At 38.5% G+C, this 20,705-nt stretch overlaps 1 protein-coding gene and 1 gene segment (V, D, J or C); one reads left to right on the forward strand and one right to left on the reverse strand.

Moving 5' to 3' along the window:
- LOC106009314 (Ig lambda-1 chain V regions MOPC 104E/RPC20/J558/S104-like) overlaps nt 1-20,705 on the forward strand; it is a 505,149-nt gene that overhangs the window by 51,881 nt on the left and 432,563 nt on the right.
- Znf280b (zinc finger protein 280B) lies at nt 3,987-19,504 on the reverse strand. Its single transcript, XM_004843525.3, has 3 exons — nt 19,385-19,504; nt 18,601-18,655; nt 3,987-5,983 (listed from the first exon to the last, which is right to left on the reverse strand). Exon 3 carries the CDS (start codon nt 5,914-5,916, stop codon nt 4,276-4,278), a length of 1,641 nt encoding a protein of 546 aa, XP_004843582.2. The 5' UTR covers nt 5,917-5,983; nt 18,601-18,655; nt 19,385-19,504; the 3' UTR covers nt 3,987-4,275.

Consider the following 20,705-nt stretch of genomic DNA (forward strand, 5'->3'; position numbering starts at 1 on the left):
AGCTGTAATATGTACATGTAACCACTCCCCATGATGATTAGAAACTGCATGCTTGCAAATGTGTAGTAACAAAATAAAAAATATATAGAATTTCTTATGTCGTTTTCTCATTCTACATTATAATCAAGATTTGGTACTGCCATAGAGCCTACATTACGTTTGATAACTCAATATAGTTAACATTGAGTATAACAACTTTGACACTCAGTTTGGTTTCAAAGTTTTATAACTAGGAATTACCATACCTTTATCTTTTATACTACATTAACTGAAGGGGGGTCCTGTAATTAAAATTTACCTTTACCACAGAAATTTAAAATTTTTAATAACCCATGTAATTTGAAAAGGGTATTTTTAGATACGCCACTGTATACACATACTCATACACACTTAAAACACATATCCTCAAAGCTCCAAAGGAAATTCTTGGTAAAATTATAAATTAAACTGCTTAGGAGGTAGGAGTGCAATTCAGTGATAGGGCCCTTGCCTAACCATGTGTGAGCCCCTGTGCTGATCTCTAGCATGGCATAAGCCACTTAAGACTACAAAATTTTAAATCTTTTAAATTAATTTACCCTCCAAAAAGTAATGAGAATAAAAAATTTAAATTAAAATATGCATCAAAATATTTGGGATTAAGCAAAAATTGTAAACAGAATTAGGTAATGTCTTAAATTCTTTCCTTATTGAAAAAATAAAGCTTGCAAACTATCCAATAAAATAAAGCAATCCTCTTTAAAGATGCTAAAAGTGGAAATTGAGAAATTCTTTAAGAAATACACTCATTAATTTTGTTTTCTTTGTGGTGCTGGGGATTGAACCTAGGACCTTAGCATATACTAGGCAAGTGCTCTACCACTAAGCTACATCCCCAGCCCACATTAACTTTAATAGTAAGTCATTTCTCATTAAGAACAAAAACTCCATTATCCATCATATGTATCACTGTCTAGAAGTCCTGAGCAATGAAGACTAAACAATAAAACCAGCAGGAGGTAACAAAACTAAAAGCATATCATGTTACTGGCAAAAAGACAATACAGCAAAAATATTTTTTCATAAAACATTTTATTAATATAATTGCTATTTTACTTAGCTTTTGGCAACATTAATAAAATAATAAATTTTATCTGAGGGAACAAGCAAGCAAAATAGACAAGGAAATTCACAAAATATAACAAAATAGTAATCTGGACAGATATTCAATATATTTGTAAACAAAACAAAGTGACATTGCCTTAAAAAAATATAGAGCTATCAATAGAAAAACAGAAAGCTCCTGACTCATTTCACTATATTTTCTTTTAGCTGCAGGCACAGAAATTGACTCAAGCTAGCTCAATTCTAAGAAAGAAGCAAAGCCCTTGAGGATGATTCCCAGCTTTTTTGTGAAAATCTAGAAATTTAACTAGGTTGGAGAGGGAAGAAAGGATTGTGGGGAGGTAAAGTGCCTTTAGGGAGGAGGAATACATTTTTTTTTAAATCAGGGGAGATTTCTAGTCATTCTAAGAACCTTTGTGAAGCTCAATGAACCAAAGAAAGTGTCAAGCAAATAAGTGAGGTAGTAAGCCATGCAGGCCTAGGGGAAGGCATTCTAAAGAAAAGAATAGCATGTGCAGCCTTTGGATCAGGAAAAATGTGATTTACTTGACGAATAACACGGTCAGTATGGCAAAACAGTGCACTGATGAAGAAAATGGTACAGAAGCACGGCAGAAAATTGGAGAGAGAGGAGGTAGCAGGGGCCAGATCACTGGAACTTGTAGTTGGCAATAACAAACATTGCACTCCTTAGGAGCATGCTTTAGTGAAACAACAGTAACAGTGCTGATAATACTAAGCAATTAAGCAATCACTAAAACATGGAATTAAAACATTTCATTTTTACCATTAGAACGGAGTACACTGAAATGTGTAGATTTATACATGGGAGTTTTCACCAGTAAAACTGAAGACATATACACACTCACACAAACTAAAACCAACCACTTCCTACACCTAGAAGGATTCAGTGTAAAATTTTAGCAATGTGCCTTGGCCTAAATAATCAAACTGAAAAGGCCTAGCAAAATGTTCAAGGTGCAAGTCAATTAACCAACCACAGAGCAAATATGTACATGCAACAGAATCTACTTCCACCTTATCTGTAGTGCCACATTCCTCCATTCTAAAGGGGATGCTGTTACAGTCTTTTTTATTATTATTTTTTTTTGTGTTTTGAGAAAGGATCTCACTATGTAGTTCAGGCTAGCCTTGAACTTACTATATAGCCCAAGCTGGCCTCAAACTTCTGGCAATCCTCCTGCCTCAGCCTCCCAAGTGCTGGGATTACAGGAACGAACAACCGCACCTGGCTATATCTCTTATCAGCTTTTTGTGAAAGATTAGAAAATTGAACCAGATGAACAGAAGAGAGGATAGAGAATAAGGTACATTTAAGAAAAAAGGAATAAAAAAGTTTCTCCAGCCCTGTGTCTACAGCCAGGATACCAGAATCTTGACTGGTGGGCATCTAGGTTGAAGGCAGAAGAACAAAGAACAGCACTAGAGCAGACCCAAGTAGACAATCCTAAGAATTCACAGAAGCAGCCGAAGTTCACCAATGTTTAGGAACCAATATTCACAGGGCATGCCACAGTTCTGTGGAAAAGCTCCTGGGGAAGGCAAGGAAAAAAGGTTCCTCTATGATATAGTGACAGGATAAATAATAGGATATATTACATAAAGGTATTAACTGTAAAACTTATTAAGTCTTAAAGTTAACAATAGATAGAATATTTCTTGCACACTAAAGTGCTTCAAGTAAGACCCAAACAGTATCAGTGTGATCACTTGGGAAGTTATACATACACAAAAGAAAAACTATTAAACTATTAACTGTACACTCATGTCCAGGGCAAGATACAAAACTCCATACATTTTGTGTTCAACTAGGGTAAGATGCACATGTACTAAAAAATAGAAGTAAAAGTTCTGCAATGGACTTAATTTTAACCAGTATTCTGGGCTATTTTTGTCTACTGTACCCTGTTCTTGGACAAGCCCCCACTCTAGCTTAACAGTGGGAGAACTAAATTTAGCCCAGTCCATTAACCAGAAGATACCATTTGTTTGGCCCTTTTCAGTTAAAATTATGAGTCCAGTACAATTTAAACTCTGGATACCAGAGCTTCCTTCTTTTGGGAAATGTAACATGCTTTGCTGGTATATGTATAGCCACTTCATACCCAGCTATCTGCTAATGGCTAGCCAGAAGGGAAAGGAGAGAGAATGAGTCCAATTTCCCTTTAGACCACTCAACAGAATTGCTGCTGCTTCTTCATATGAAGCCAAGGAAACACAGTAGCTGTTTAAGTCTGCAGGAGTACTTTTAACAAATCCAGGCATTTTGTTAGAATCGTTTTGCTTCCCTGGTTGTACTTTTGTTAAGCAAAAATACTCTAAGGCAGTTTTCTTTCTACCTTGGCCCCAACATTGGAGTAAATGTGTTCTTATCATTAAGTGGGACAAGGAACCACTGTTCTTCCTTCCTTAACCTCTGCCCTCCTGGTTTCCATTCATGCCATAGCTTCTTCAAGTCCACATACAAGATTTTGGAACGGAGTTATTTTATGGCAGCACCACAGAGGCACTTCTGGGAGTTCAAGGGCCAGGACATAACAAAGCCATTCTGAATTTATTTTTTTAAAAACTCTAATAGAAGGAAAACAATGAAAAATAAAATTAAACATTTTAAAAATTACAAATTCTGTATATAAAAGTTTTCAAGGTTAAGAGTAATACGAATACCCAATAATAAATAATTTTCCCCTTTTGTTTTCTCTCAAACATACACACAAACATCTTTCATGTATTCAATCAGACAGTTAATATGAAAACCAGGTAATATATTTTAAGTAACAAATACCACAAAATTCATATTGAACAATACTGTAGTAGCCAAGAATGTGGCTCAGTAGCAGAGCACTTCTCAAACATGTGAAGTCCTGGGTTTATCCCCAACACCAAAGAAAAAAAAAACCACAAAACAAAACTGCATTATCCTCCTTGGCAGGCTGTGCCAGAAGGATCACTGTGAGTTCAAGGGCAACCTGGGCTACACAGTGAGTTCACAGTAAGACCCTGTCTCAAAAAACCAAAAACTAAATTTTTCTAAAAATCTCATTTGTTTCGTTATTTTTGGTGCTACTGAATAATGGATGATTTATATTTTTGTTTTTACAGGGGTTTTTGCTTTGGATCGAAACCTGTTTTTGTTTAACAGAACTAAAATTAATGGGGTTTTTTTGGAATTCTGCTTTTAGACTTGCGGGGAGATGGTTCAGGCTCAATTGTGCTCACAGTAATAGATGCTACTTTCACTGAGTCTGGTTGACTAGGTCCCAGTGACACCTGAATAACAATTTTCGTTTCAGGAGGCAATCCTTCTAGTTGCTCAGGCTTCTTAAACATCTGATGACACCGGGTCTTATGTTCCATTTTCTCCTTAAAAGTTAAAAACTGAAGCCGACATTTAGAACACTGGTGAATACTCTTTGCCCAGTGTCGCCTATAATGACATACATATGGTGCTGCAGTTTTGAAAATTTTGAGACAAAACAGACACAGTAAATTCTTAGTGTTTTCATGGCATATTCTAAAATGTGTTTCCACATCACCAAAGGCCGATGATCTATAATTGCAAAGCTGGCACACATAGGGCATTTCTCCAGGTTTATGATTGTCCTTCATGTGTTGTAAGAGAACCTGATCTGTTTCAAATGACAACTCACAGATTTTACAGATAGCAAAAGGCTCCTCCTGAGTAGTGTGTACACTTGCAATGTGACGTTGCAGCTGGAAGGGAGTAGGAAACTGCCGATAGCAGTGCTGGCAGGTGGTGTGGTTTTCCCAGCTGTCACCTCTCTGCTTCTCAAGTTCGAAATGGTGCTTCATGTGATTCATAAACTTAACATTTTTCAGAACTTTCAAGCAGCTGAGGCATTTAAAGGTTGAGTGAGTCTTCTGTTCTGGCTGCTCATCTCCTTTATGCTGTCCATAGTAAAAGTCACTAAGTAACAGGATCAGAGTTCCTGTCTTGGGATCAAAGGTCTTGTTTTGACTTGTTGGACTTGCAATTTTTGCCAGTCCATTTTCCATATCAGGATTTACATTTGTAGGCCTGAAATGGACACTGTCCTTTGGAAAAGCTGCTGGAAAAGGTGCTATATTCTGAACATGGCTTAATGAGGTATGAACATCATTTGAGGGTATACTTTGCTGAAGATTCACTGTACGAGAAATATCTGAAGCAGACAAAGCTGAAGAAATTCCTCCTACTATTCCATTACTGAGTTTAGGACTTTTAGAATTTATGATATTTACTTCAGAAGTAGAACATCGCTTTGATACACACTGACTTTCATTCATTTCTCCTACTGAAAGTGCTGTTTTTACTGGATGATGCAATGAACTTGTTAATGCAACCAAAGGAGAACCTAACTGTGAAGAGCTACTAGGCACAACTTGTGAAGAACTATTTTTACAATCAGGTTCAGGCAAAGGTTCAATAATAATAGGACTATCTGTTGATCTTGATTCAGATGGAGAATCTGACAAGACAGTCACTGTTTCTGATGGAGAGGCCACATGACTCGTAGGTTGCAATCTATGAGCAGTATTTTTTCTGAGACGACCACACTTTTTTCTCCTTGAACCCGAACCTGGGGTGACTCTGTTTAAAATGTTTGAAACAACTGGTTTTGCATTTGATGTCACTCCAACAAAGATCAGCTCAGCATCTTTATTTACATGTTCCACCCCAACAAAGATGAGTTCGGTATCTTCATCATCCATTTGTTTGGTTTCTTTTGCGCTTTTTTGTGGTTCTGGTTCTGGGTCTAGTTCTTCACGTAACAAACATGGTTGTTCCATTTTCTAATTTTTCTATTCTTGAATGGTGTGGCCACAAGTCCAGTGCTTCCTTTATATCATCTGCCACCTAAGTACAAACACACTACATATCAGTAAATATACAAAAATACATTATCTTATTTAATTTTCCAAAACTCTGAGGTAATTATAAACATCCTTAATTTACAAACAAAGACGCTAAGACTCAAGGAGAATAAATAGCAACTTAAAATTTATGCTAAAAAAATAGTTTCTGTGATCCAGAATGAGTTTCACAGCTTTGCCCTAAACTGATTATAATCTCTTGCACTCGAAAAAAATCCTCTAGCAATTAATCAAGGTCAAATCATATGGAAAGGACAAGTATTTTTACAAAGACAGCACAGTGCAGTGTTTAAAAACATGGGCTTTGAAGTTGGAGATTAAACGGGAATCCTCAGTCTGCCACAGACTATATCTTCTTTAGCAAGATTTTTACTTTTAAGTGTATTTCAGTTTTGTTTCTTTGTTTTGATTTTTGGTTTTTTGAGACAGTCTGACTATTGTAGTTCAGGCTAGCCTTGAACTCACTATGTAGCCCAGGGTGGCCTTGAACTTGCAGCAATCCTCCTGCCTCAACCTCACAAATGCTGGGATTACAAGCATGCAGCACCATGCCCGATTCCCTCGCTATTTTATGAGCACACTAAAACCCTTTACCTTGCTTAGGACCCTTGTATTTGCTGTTTCTACCTATATGCCCAGATACCTACATGGCCGGCTCCTCACCACTTTCAGGACTCTGTTGTTCCAAGCACCCTTCTCAGGGTTATCCTCAAATATTTCAGCCAACCTCTAATTTGTATTATCAATCTCATTCCTCTTTCTTTCACCTTCAAGTCATATAACCATTTATCACATTATAAACTTAACTCATTTATCTTGATTCTTTCTTGTCCATTCAGTACAAGATAAATTCCAAGGGGCAAGGACTATATCTTTTATTGACAAAGAATAGTGCCTGCACAACACAGATGCTCGCCAAATATAGAATTTGTTGAATAATCTAATAAATTACAACTTTCACTAGTAAGAGCCTGTATTTATAAAACTGATTATACTTCAATATTTCTATGGTTTCTATTATTTACTCTTACCAGAAATTCTGTAGGCTATTAGAAGATTTAAGGTTGCTAGCTTTTTTCACAAACAGTTTTGACCAGGCTTGGCATAGTGGTGCATGCCCATAATTCCAACACTCTGGGAGGCTAAACCAGGAGGATCACAAGTTTAAGCCCAGCCTTCTCAATTTCGTGAGTCTTAGCAAGATTCCATCTCAAATTTAAAAACAAGATTGGGAATGTAGCCCAGTATGAAGACCCCGGGTTCAATTCCCAGTATCAAAAAGGGGAAAAAAAAATCAAACTATGCCAGACATTATATATAAATAACAACTGCCTTTGCTACATTTGATAAATTCTAGTATTTTCTACTTCATTTTTCTTAAATTGACCGTGATCCACAAAATCAAGACTCATTAATGAGTCACTACAAGTGGTCTGAAAAACACTGGTCTGAAGTGAACAAAATGTAAGCACTTTGAACCATGGTCCATAACTCACTGATTTCTGAAAACATGTCAATAATCATTGTAGCCCAACTGGACTCTTCTAACCAGATAACCCAATCTATAAAGATTAAATTCATTTTAATTAGAATATCAGTATTACATTTTAGAACATACAGATATTATTTATTCTTATATCACTTTAGAAGTCAACTAAAAATATTAAACAATAAAATTATTATTTTCCTCACTTACTATATATTTTGTTTGTTAACACTGGTCAGGTACTATGTAGAGAGTAAGTAGAGTAAGGTCAGGTACTAAGTAGAGAGTGGGGAATGCATGAAGCTTACAGTCTGGTATGTAAAAAAACAGTATGATTTAAAACTTCAAAATTCAGATCAGCCAGGCATGGTGGCACACCCCTGTAATCCCAGCACTCAGAAGGCTGAGAGAGGAAGATCACTGTGAGTTTGAGGCCAGTCTGGCCTACATAGTGATTTCTAGACCAACCTGAACTACACAGCAAGACTGTCTCGAAAAAACAAAAAAATAACAACAAAAATAAGATCAAAGCCAGCCCACTGTGGTACACACCTATAAACCTAGCATTCTGGGAGGCTGAGGAAGGAAGACTACAAGTTCGAGCAGTCTGGACAATTTAGCAATTTAGTGAGACCTTGTCTCAAAATGAAAAAGACTTGACAATGTAGCTCAGTGCATAGGCCCTGGGTTCAATTTCCAGTACCAGTAAAGGGGGTGGGGGGGGAGATCAAGTAAATGGTCTATATGCAATGTCTGAAAAAAGTGAAGCAAATCTGAAAACACTGGTCTTTGGAGTCAACTAACATAGGTTTAATCTGTCTATATTCAATTGCCAAACCCCAAGATAATAAATATCACACTAGCCAAGTGTTTCTCAACTTAAGCACTTCCGACATTTTAAACCAGGTAGTTTTTTATGTGGGTAGCTTTCAGGTACATAGCAGGATGCTTAGGGGTATCTTGACGTCTTTCCTTTACACTGGATTCACTTTATCACCAGTTGCAATCCCCCAGTTGTGACAACCAAAAATGCCTCCAGGCTTTACCAGGTGTCCCAAGGAAGAACCTTTATTATGGCTTGTGTCTAGATGTCCCCCTAAAGACTCATAGTCATAGTCGGGCTTTTTCAGAGGTGGCTAAATCCAGAGTGTGTGATGCTGGGATTAAGGGCGTGTGATTACTAAATCAGTCCGGTGACTGGTCTGGCACCATCCTAATCCTGGTAGCTTAGATACAACATAAAAGGGGCAGAAAGATGCTGTTAAGATCCCTTGCTGCTTTGCTACCTTCTGCTCGACACAAACTGTTTCTCCTCTGCAATGCCATCCTTCCTTGGAACCAGCCAATTATGGACAAATCTCTACAAACTGTGAGCTACATAAACCTTTCCTCCCTTAACTTTGATCATCGGGTAAAACGTAACTAAGACAAACCTCTACCCAAATCAAACCTTCCTAAACCAATTCCATGTTTTAGTAATGACATTCTAGGTATTCTATTATGTATGCCTTCTCTCTAAAGAAGAAATTCTAAATTAAAATTGTTAATATTCTCTGATACCATAAAGTCAAAAGATAACGTTAAGAATATGGCCATCAGATATATCTGAGGATATATTTTAAAGCCCCAAAAGTTTTATACTACTGGAAGTTTTGCAGATAACCCTAAAATGCATGATTCCTAAATTCTAGTTCTATTATCTCTCCAACAGAACTGTGACTTAATGCATCTCTGTTTCTGATAAAGGTGCTATTGCTTAGACCCTAAAAATGCATTAAAGTGGCTCATTGGATTCACTTTTTCTTCACTTTTCTTTATTTATTTTTGGTACCAGGGATTGAACTCTGGTCCTCCTGCTTGCAAGGCAGGTGGCGGAACCACTGAGCTAAATCCCCTGCATTCATTTTTCTTTTTTAAAAAACTTGTTCAAGTCTCTTCCACTTATCAAATTAAGTCACAGTCCCTTGTAAGTAATTCTAAATAAATTATAAAGTATTGCTCATTCTAACCATCTTTTATTTCTACTCCTACTAAGCCCCTACCTCTACATCAGCACCACCTTCTAGGATCAGGTCCATTTTATACCTATACATCTGTACTAAACTCCAAATTGTTCTCACTTTTCTGTTCTCCAAATTACTACCACATCATCATGAAATGAATCTTAAAATACCAATGTAATCATATTGTTCCACTATTTCCAGATGATGTTAAATGATTCTTCTAACTCTAGAAAATATATTTTAGATAATAGTATGGAATGAACTGTGTCCTGCCCTCAAAATTTGTATGTTGAAGCCATAAACCTCCAAGATGATGGCATTTGGAGATGTGGCCTTTGGGAGGTAATCAGGTTCAGATGCGGTCTCGAGGGTGAGGCCCTCGTGATTAAATTAGTGTGCTTATAAAAAGAGATGACAGACCTTGCTTCCCCTCTGGCCCACCCCAGCCTACATGAAGACACAGAGAGAGGTCAGCTGACTACCAGCCAGAAGAGAATTCTCACTCGTTAACAAATTGATGGTAGACTCTCAGCCTCCAACAATAAGTTGAATTCCTATCGCTTATTTTTTTTTTTTTAAAAAAAAACTGGATTCCAATAACATTGCTGAACTTTCATCCAGCTGATCTTGGTTGGATTTTTGGCTGCTGTCCATACTCTTAATGCAACCAGTTATTCAAGATGAGTAACGAAAAGTAGAATAACAGCTGGCTGTGGTGGTGCACACCTGCATTCTCAGCACTTGGGAAACTGAGGCAGGCAGACTGCCATGAGCATGAGGGCAGCCTGAGCAACATAGTGAGTTCAAAGCCAGCCCAAACTACATAGAAAGACCCTGTCTCAAAATCAATCAATCAATCAGGAATAAAGCTAGTAAACTGTATAAATAAATTCACTCAGCAGAATATCATTTGAAGCTGGGCGTGGCGGCACACACCTGTAATACTAGCACTCAGGAGGCTGAGGCAGGAGGATTATCCTGAGTTCAAGGCCAGCCTGAACTGAGCTATAGAGTAAGACCCTATCTCAAAAAATAAAATTAAAAAAAAATAAATCATTTGACCAAGGATTTTTTCATTACTTCTCTAGATATCCAAAGCCTCTTCTCCAAAATGTCCATCAATGGATGAATCAACTCTTAATGTCAAATTAACCAGAATCTTGAGATAATGGGGTAAAGAGGTAGGACACACAAAAATTTACTAGATCAAAATCAATTTATACCCCTACCAAGGAAGTCATTAAGGGCCATAAGAAGAGTCAATGAGAAGGTTTTATTTCAAAGACAGCTGTGCAGTCAGTGGATGACGATCGACCTCCCAGGTTATTCCTGTGCATTCAAACAATGACCACTCTAAGTGGAACTCTGTGATAGCCACAAACCAGCTTTTTTCAGGCATCAGTCTTTCTTGAGTAACTTCTGAGGTTAGATCTCAGGCCAACAGCAGGCCTCTGGTTTCTCTTGCCTATCACTCACTTAGTCCCACTGCCACTCCTTCAAATTCCTGCCCTACTTCCTCATTCACTCTCTCTCCACAACACTTTAGTCCTTCCTCACCAGTAGTGATATGTATGTGCTGCCTTAATTTAATGCCCATCAAACACAGGCCATTGGGGAAAATGGTAGCTCCATAGAAATCACGGAAACATTTGCATTCCAACCCAGGGGAACTAAGTAAAACAAAAATATTTTTCAGGAGAGGACATAGCCCATTAGTAGAACATGTGCATAGTATACTTAAGGAAGCTAGGTTTATGGGCCAGGAATTTAGCTCAGTGGTTCCATCTCCTGCCTCTCAAGCACAAGGTCCCAAGTTCAATCCCCGGTACTAAAAAATGGGGAAGCTAGGTTTAACCCCCAGCACTGCAAAAATAAATAAATAAACTAACAAATAAATATTTTTCATAAATATTTCTAATACTTTTTCATAAATAAGCTCAAGGTGTAGAACAGCATAAAACAGTCAATACTAGCCTAAGAGGTTATGAAGGGAGCAACTATTAAACCAAGGGATGACCATTTCTATACATTGCATCAAGAATTTATAGATCCTTACCATGCTACCCATTTTTATTCTCTCTCACCTCTTCTCCCACTATTCTAGCCTTCACTGACTCCATCCCAGCCACTGTGGCATTCTTCCTTCCTGCTCCTTCAGAGTCTGTCTGACATTCTTGTCCCATGGCTAATACAGGGACAATTTATCTCCTTCAGGGCCACCTCCAAATTTTCCTTCTCCATGAGACTTACCCTGACTACCCTATCTAAAATTACAACTAATTGGGTCAGGGATTTAGCTCTGTGGTTCCGCTGCCTGCCTCGCAAGTACAAGGTCCCAAGTTCGATCCCCCGTACCAATAAATAAATAAATAAGTACAACTAATTTATAATTTTACAAATTTGTAATTTTTACAATTCGTAATTTAAGGTTTTAAAGTATCCAAGACCTTGTTAAATGTGATAGTGGGCTTTTCTGCTCAAAAGACTAGGCTTCTTGAGTAAGAAGTTGTACTAACCCTGAAAGACACAGCCACCTGAACAAATATTTGATAATAAATTTTTTTCTCCTCAAACAAAAACCATAAAATTACAACTATCTCCCCAACTTCCACTTTCAATCCCATAACTGTTCCATTTTTCTCCATTTCATAGTATCACCTTATATTTCACCACAAGATTTATGTATTTATTATATTTACTATCTTTCTTCCTCTAATGGACTGTTTCTTCTATTATAGTTTGATTTTCGTTTTGTTTTTCCCATCTTTGTCTATTTTGTTCATTGATCTCTCAAGCATACAGAGCAGTACCTAGTACACGATAAGCACTCAAACATTCATAAGAGGAAAATTATCTAGAAAGAATTAGAAATAAATTCAACAAACAAAGATGGACTGAAGGAAGGGTTAAGAAATGTTCAAACCTGTAAGTATACAACTTTCTTCAAACCTTGGCACCACTGAGGTATACTGTTACACAAGATGTGAGAGCTCTGTAATCCTGGGATTCAGAACAAGAATAAGTGCCCTTAGCCAGGATCACATCCAAGGAATCAATAGTTTGGGGGAGGCTTTTCTAACAACAATACGCTTAGAGTCCTTCACTGATTGTCTCCCAAGCAACACAAAGAATCAGCTTCTTTTTTCTTTTCCTTCTCCTCAAGAGCAAAATCTCGGTCAAAGGATATCTACAAAGGAGGTATGAGCAGCGTGGCAATTTAACTAAAAAAACAAAGGCAAGTTTTTTCACTAAAGTTGAGTGTTTAGAAAGGGTTTAGAAAGGGTTTGGAATTATCAGGCAAGTGATAATGACCTAAACAGAGGTTGTTACAGAAGACTACAAAAAAAAAAGACAACCAAATAACACAGTCAATTTCTTAAATGCACAGCAACAGGGTAAGACCAGTGGGAATAGTGGAATAAGGACCTAGAAGTAGCTGTTCTTTCATTGAAAAGAGAACCAAAGCAAAAATTGTCAAAATCAAGTTTTTCAGATCCTGGAAATTAAACAGTCTTTCAAAGATCAGAATATTACTGTGGAAAATTGTTTGGTAGTTCCTAAAAAAAACATAAATATAAAGGAAAAATCAAAAGAGGAGGAGGAGAGGGAAAAGGATGAGAAAGAAGAAAAAATAAATTAAAATGTAGAAGAAAGAACAGAGAATTACCATATGACTTTGCAAATCCATTTCCAGACATATTTAAAAAATACAAAACACGTACTCAAACAAGTATAGGCACACACATGTATACAGCACCTATTCATAACAACCAATAATACAAATGTCCATCGATGAATGAATACATAAATTATGTTATATACATACAATAAAAAATTATTCATCCATAAAAGGAATAAAGTACTAATATGTGCTACAACATGGATGAACCCTGAAAACATAAAATTAAAGGAGGCACACATTATACAATTTCATTTATAGGAAATATCTAAAATATATAAATCCATAGAGGCTAAACAAAGATTGATGGTTGCCAGGTGAAAAAGGAGCGAAAATGGAGAAAATCTGCTTAATAATGGATTTTACCTTGGAATAATAGAAATGTGTTGAGACTATATGCAACAGATACATAATACAATGAATATACTGAATTGTTCACTTTAAAATGAATGGTTTTGTGACACTGACCTCAATAAATTATTTTTTTAAAAATAAAAATGAGATACTATACCACACTATCATGGAAAAATTAAAATTGTGAAAGAATACTATAAACAATTCTATGTCAACAAATTAGATAACCTAGATGAAACAGACAAATTCTAGAAGAAACAAATTACAGGACTCAAAAAAGAAAACAGAAAATATGAACATGCCTAAAACAAAGAGATCAAATTACTAATTAAAAACTTTCTCAGGGCCAGGGATGTAGTTCAGTGATACCGTGCCAGCCTGGCAAGTGCAAGGTCCTGAGTTCGATCCCTGGTACTGTAAAACAAACAAACAAAAAACTTTCCCAAATAAAAGTCCAAGATCAAATGGCCCTAGTGGATTCTATTAAATGTTTCTTGTTGTTTTGCTTACTTTTGTTTCAGGTGCTAAGTATGGAATTCAGGGCCCTCTGCATGCCAGGCAAGCATTCCACCACTGGGCGTATGTCCCTATCAAATGCTTAAAAAAGAATGAAAATCAACCCTCCGTAAACTTCTCCAAAAATCATTACAGAAAACTTTCCAACTTACTCTATGAGGTAGTGCTACACTTTGATACAAAAAGCAGACAAATCTCAAAAATATGCTATAGACCCTACAAATACAGAGGCAGGCAGGGCAGAGTGTGGTGGCACACACCTGTAATCCCTGCACTCAGCAGACTGAGGCAGGAGGATAGCAGGGAATTCTAAGCCAGTCTGGGCTATACAGTGAGTTCAAGCTAAGCCTGAACTACATAGTGAGACCCTGTCTCAAAATAAATAAATACATACATACATAGGCAAAAATCTACCCCCCAAAAATGCTAACAGAATCCAGAAATATATTGTAAGCATTCTTCAGTGTGACCAAGTGGGATTTATGTAAGAAATGCAAGATTAGTTCATTTTTATGAAAGTAAATCATTATAGCCAGGAATGGTGGTATATACTTATAATCCCAGCACTCTAGTAGGCTGAGGCAGGAGGACCACAATTTCAAACCCAGCATGGTAACTTAGTGACACAGCAAGACCCTGTCTCAAAATTAAAAATAAGTCAGGCACAGTGGTGCATGCCTATAATCCCAGTACTCAAGACACTGAGGTAGGAGTATTGCCACAGGCTTGAGGCCAGCCTGGGCTACACAGTGAGTTCAAGGCCAGGCTGAACTACATTGGAAGACCCTGACTCAAAAAAAGAAAAAGAAAAAGGAAATAAATAAATAAATAAATAAATAAGGCTATGGATGTAACTCAGTGCAAAGGCCCCACGTTCAATTTCTAGTAGCACATTACACACACACACACACGCGCGCGCACAAATAACTGGTATAGAAGGAAAAAAATAGAAACAAAGCTTTTGTAAATGGGGAGGGGAAGAAGGGTTGAAGTGGAGTGGAGAGGAATAGGAAAAAAAGAATCAAGATACATCATGTACAGGTACAAATTCCCTACGATGAATGTGATAAATATGTATGACAAACATGTACTAATGAAAAATATAAAGTAAAAAAATGTAACTTTTGACAAAGAACTGGAGAAATTAAAATCCCCAGGCACTGTTTTTGGACTGTAAAATGGTGTAACTACTATGAAAGACAGTATGAAAGATCCCCCCCCAAATAAAACTATCATATGATATAGCAATCTCACTTCTAAGTATAAATTCTAAACAACTGAAAAGAAGGTCTAGAAGAGATAGTAACAAACTCATGTTCACAGCAGGACTCTTCACAATAGCCAAGAGGTGGAAGTAACCCAAATACCCATCAACAGATGACTGAAAAAACATGGTAAATACACACAATGGAATATTATTCAACCTAACAAAAGAAGGACATCCTGTCATGTGCTACAACATGGGGTATTATGCTAAATGAAATAAGCCAGTCATAAAAAGACAAATACTATATGACTATACTTACATGCGGTAAATAGCCAAATTCACAGGAACAGAAAGAACAGAGGTTACCAAAGGTTAGGGAAAAGGGTGAAAGGGAATTTTGCTGTTTTAGGGACACAGTTTCAGTCCTGCAAGATGAAAAAGTTCTAGAGATCTGTTTCATATTTGTGTAAATAATTAAAATTACTGAACTATACACTTGAAAATGGCTAAGGCATGCAGAGGATTTAGCTCAGTGGTTCCACCACCTGCTGCACAAGCGCAAGGTCCCAAGTTCGATCCTTGGTACCAAAAAAAAAAGAAAAAAGAAAATGGCTAAGGCTATCATGCATGACTTTCACGATAGCCCACACCACATTTCTCAGATGGAGTGTACACTTCAATGTTTGCTTTCACCCTCTTTTTCTCTTTACTCGGCCAAGCTCACTCTGCAGAGCCAGATTCTCCCCCACTCTTCACTTTTGCTTTCTTAAATAAATTTTGCCACTACAAAAATGAAAAAAAAAAAGAGCTAAAAAAGCCAGTGTGGTGGCACACGCCTGTAATCGCAACATTCTGGGAGGCTGACGCAAAAGGATTGCAAATTCAAGCCCAGCCTAGACAACTTAGTAATAGCAAGACTCTGGCTCAAAATTTTAAAATTTTTATAGAAGTGGGAGGCTGAGGCTGGGGATGAAGCTCAGTATGGAAAGGCCCAGGTTCAATCCTCATTACTGAAAAAAGAAGGGGAGGAGGCTAAAACTAATTTTGTGTAGTAAGTTTTTTTCACTATGTTTTTAAAAAATGGACAGTAGACATTTCTCTAAATATCTACGAATGACCAATCAGCACACGAAATATTTCTTAACATGATTAATCATTATGAAAATGCAGGGCCGGGGATTTAGCTCAGTGGTTCCACCGCCTGCCTAGCAAGCGCAAGGTCCCATGTTTGATCCTCAGTACCAAAAACAAAAACAAACAAACAAACAAACAGAATGAAAATGAAAATCAAAATCACAATGGGATATTACTTCACATCAGCAGGTTGGCTACAATTGAGAAGAAGAATAATAACAAGTGTTGCAGAAGATATGAAGAAACTGGAACCCTCATATATTGCTGGTACTGCAATATAAAATGGTGAGCTACTCTGAAGAACAATTCAGCAGTTGCTCAAAAATTAAATAGTTACTATATAAACTACCAATTTCTTTCCTTGGTATACCCCAGAGAACTGAAAACATTAACATGAAAACTTGCACATGAACACACACAGCAACATTACATGTAACATCCACAAAGTGCAAACAATCCAATGTACAATAACTGATGAATGGAATAACTGGTATATACACACAATGAATATTATTCAATCCTAAAAACAAATGAACTGTAAATATATGTACTACATGAATGTACCCTGAAAATATAAGTGTATAAAGCCAGACACAAAAGACCTTCTATTGTATATGACTCCATTTCAATAAAATGGCCAGAATAAGCAAATCCAGAGATAGAAATATACTAGTGATTACCTTGAGTGGAGTAAATTAATGAGTACAGGAAGTTGAAAAATGGCCCCTAAAACATCAGGTCCTAATTCCCAAAACCTATATAATATTACTTTATTTGAAAAGGGGTCTTGGCCACGTGCGGTGTGGTACATGCCTGTAATCCCAGTAATGAGGGAAGCTGAGGCAGGAGGATCACAAGTTCAAGTCCCCCCTGGGTAACTTAGCAAGACCCTATCTCAAAATTTAAAAATAAAGGAGAAGGGGCAGGCTAGGAATTATAGCTCAGTGGCAAAGCACCCCTGGGTTTGATTTCCAAAACCAAGAAGAGTGCTTCATCTTGGGTGCAAGCTCTCTCAAATCACTCAGAGGAAAGCCAATTGCTATGACATGGGCCACCCCATGGCAAGGCCCACAAAGTGGGCAACTGGGGCCTGTTACCAACTAAAAGCAAGTCATCCAACCCACCATGCCTTCAGAAACTACCAATCCAGCCAAAACCTTGACTGTAAGTAACCTCATGGGAGATCCTAAGCTGGAACCAGTCAGCTAAACCATTTTTGGATTCCACATCTTCGCAAAATATAAGGTAATCAAGATTTTTATTTTAAGCCACTAAATACTGACAGTTTGCTGCAATAGATAATACAATGGGTCTTACTGAGCTGTATTCAAAACTGCTGGTATAGAATTTACCTACAGTCTCACCTACTGACATGGAATGAATTCAGATGTCTAGTAAAATTCTCCTCTGTCTAGTCAAATTCAATTACCCCATGAAATAGTCTTTTAGAAAAAAGGTACAAGAAGCCAGGCCTGATGACACATACCTATAAACTCAGAACTCTGAGAGGTTGAGATAGAAGGATCACAAGTTTGAGCACAACCTCGACAATTTAATAGACTCAGCAAGACCTGTCTCAAATTTTAAAAAGATCTGGGAATGCAGCTGAGTGCAAAAGCCCTAGGTTCAATCTCCAGTACTACAAGGGGTGGGGTGGGGGGTTTGAACAAACTAAACTTAGTTTAAAAAACACTTTTCCCTAAATGAACCACCTTAATGCATTAGCTGAAATCTTAGCTTATGTGTATCAAGTCACTTTAGTCTGAAGTCAGCTTCAATTAACATCCATGATGCTTTTTGTCCCCCAAGATATTAGGTGAAAGAATCCCACCACCACCTCATTTTCCTTTGTAGCAGAAAGCAATTTAAACAGCTCAAGAATTATTTAAATGGCGGGACATGGTGGCACACAACTGTAACCCCGGTACTCTGGGAGGCTGATGCAGGAGGATCCTAAAGACAATTTAGGGACCTGGTAAACGCCTGTCTCAAAAGAAAAAAACAACAAAAGGGTTGGTGATATAGCTCAATGAGAAAACCTTAGGTTTAATCTTCAAAACTGAAGGGGGAGGCATTATTTAAACAAATGGCCTGAATTTATCATACACATTGAAATTCCCTCAGGGAATGCTAAACAGTAATGTTTTAGCACAAGACAAAAAAAAAAAGCTGAAGGGGAAAAGATCCACTTGATCCCTATTATAGAGACCCCTCTTCTTACCTTGGCCTTATACTGAAAATTTGATCTTGAGATATTCCCACCAGGAGGTCACATCCTTGAGGTAAGCAGAGAGAAAAGGATTCGGGTTATTTACATGTTAAAAGAATAAAACTCTATCCTGCACCCTAACACTGCCATTTGGATGTTTATTAACTACCTCACACTTAACCAAAAGAGAGAACTGAGTCCCTTTCTTCCAAAACCATCCCTCCAACTTACCCTACCTCAGTAAAGGCCCCAGCTGCGCATTACCCAAATCAAAAATGGCCCGGGGCGGGGAGGGGGGGGGACACGACACGTCACTAGGGTCCAAGAAAGCTCACAAATAAGGAAAATAAGGTGCTGCGATATGAGAAACCAATACGTAAATCCTGAAGTGCTTTAAACGCCTTAAGGGTTAGGAGCCTGCAAGCTATCCAGAATGGAGTAGGGGTGTTGCAGTTACAAAACTGCTCTAAGGGTTTTTTTGTTTTGTTTTGTTTTTAACTACTGAGCGCCACCAGAGACCATGCGGGGGCGGGGGGTTTGGGGGACCAGGGCTGGGCCCTTTCCCAGGCCCACGGCTCCGGGTGCTGGGGGACGGGAGTCCGGTAGGGGAGGAACGTAAAGTGGCGCTGAGATCAGGGACGCGGATGAGAGGGGCGCGGGGCTCGCGCCCTTGCTAGGACAGCAGCGCCCGAGGCCGCCAGGGCCGGCAGAGGGGCTGTCCGAGCGCTGGGTGCTGCGGCCGCGGACTCCCGCCTCCGCTGAGAGAATCAGGGTCACGCCACGCCCCCGCTCTTACCTGTCCGACCCGCGGCTTTGGCGAACTGCCGGCGACGCACTGGCCGGGAGGCGCTCCCGGGGCAGAGCCCGCGGCCACGCCGCCTCCTCAGGTCCCAAGCGCAGCAGGCAACCCCCGGGCCTCCGCACGCGCGTCCAGGACGGTCTGATTGGCTGCCAGGTGCGGGTGCTTGGTCCGCGGGTTGGCGCATGCGCGCGCATTGTCGCCCCTTGTGGCAATTGCTGGGGCAGGTGTCAGGCTGAGGGGCAAGCGCAGCGGAGATACCCCTAGGACCCTAGAAGGAGTTTGAGCCATCATAGGTCTAGAGCCTTAGCCAGGCCTAGTGGTGCAGGCTTGTAACCCTAGCACTCTGGAGGCTGAGGCAGGAGGAACACCAGGAGTTCCCGAGAGGCCAGTCTAGGTTACGTAATGACTAGTGAGTTCAAGGCCAGCTTCTTACATAGGGAGATTCTATCTCAAAAAATTTTTTTAAAAAATAAATAAAAACAACAAAACTAGAGAGATCATGTGCGATGGTGCATGCACTGTGGGAGGCTGAGACAGGAGGATCTCAAATTAAAGCCCAGCCCGGCCAACTGTGTGAAGGCCCTGCGTTCAATCTCCAATCCCCAGTACCAGAAAACAAAACAAGATTTTACTTTTACTTTTCTTTCTTTTTCCCCACCCCCACCCCACCCCTAGAGTGCTGAGGGTTGAACCCAGGGAGCAACAAGCTACATCCCCCTCCCTTTTTTTTGTCTTTTTAAAATTTTGAGACAAGGCCTCACTAAGTCACTGAGTTGCAAAGCTGAGCTCCAACTCGTGATTCTTCTGCATCAGCCTCCCAGAGTGCTGGAATAGTTTTTGGTTGTTTTTTCAATTGTTTGGAAAAAAATCAAAAGGAGAATATCATTTTGTGGCATATGAAATATATGAAATTCATGGTTATATGTTCATGAAGTTTTATTGGAATACAACATGCCCATTCCTTTAGGGATTATATCTTGTTTTTTACCACGACTGAAAAATTTATTAATTGCCAGAGACCATGTACAATATTTACTACTTTGCCCTTTACAGAAAATTTGCTCCCTGGCTTTATTTGCAATTTTTGATGTTTTCTTTTCTTTTTAATACCGGAGATCTAACTTGCGACCTTGCGCTTGCAAGGCAGATGGAAGAACCACTGAGCTAAATCCTCAGCCCTTTTAATGTTTTCTTAAATGACTAATTCTGTTAGAATTTTAACAATCTTTTTTTTTTAAAAAAAGGTTTTTATCAGGTTAATATGTAGTGCTATTTTCTCTTCTGGTTTTTTCTTACTTTTTTTTACTATCTTCTA

This window comes from Heterocephalus glaber, unplaced genomic scaffold (assembly GCF_053883595.1).
Source record: "Heterocephalus glaber isolate CG9 unplaced genomic scaffold, H.glaber_assembly_v1.0 deba00001687, whole genome shotgun sequence".
Lineage (NCBI taxonomy): Eukaryota > Metazoa > Chordata > Mammalia > Rodentia > Bathyergidae > Heterocephalus > Heterocephalus glaber.

What these genes read in the sequence shown, in the direction of transcription:
- Znf280b (XM_004843525.3), bottom strand. Translation starts at nt 5,916, where the DNA reads ATGGAACAACCATGTTTGTTACGTGAAGAACTAGACCCAGAACCAGAA.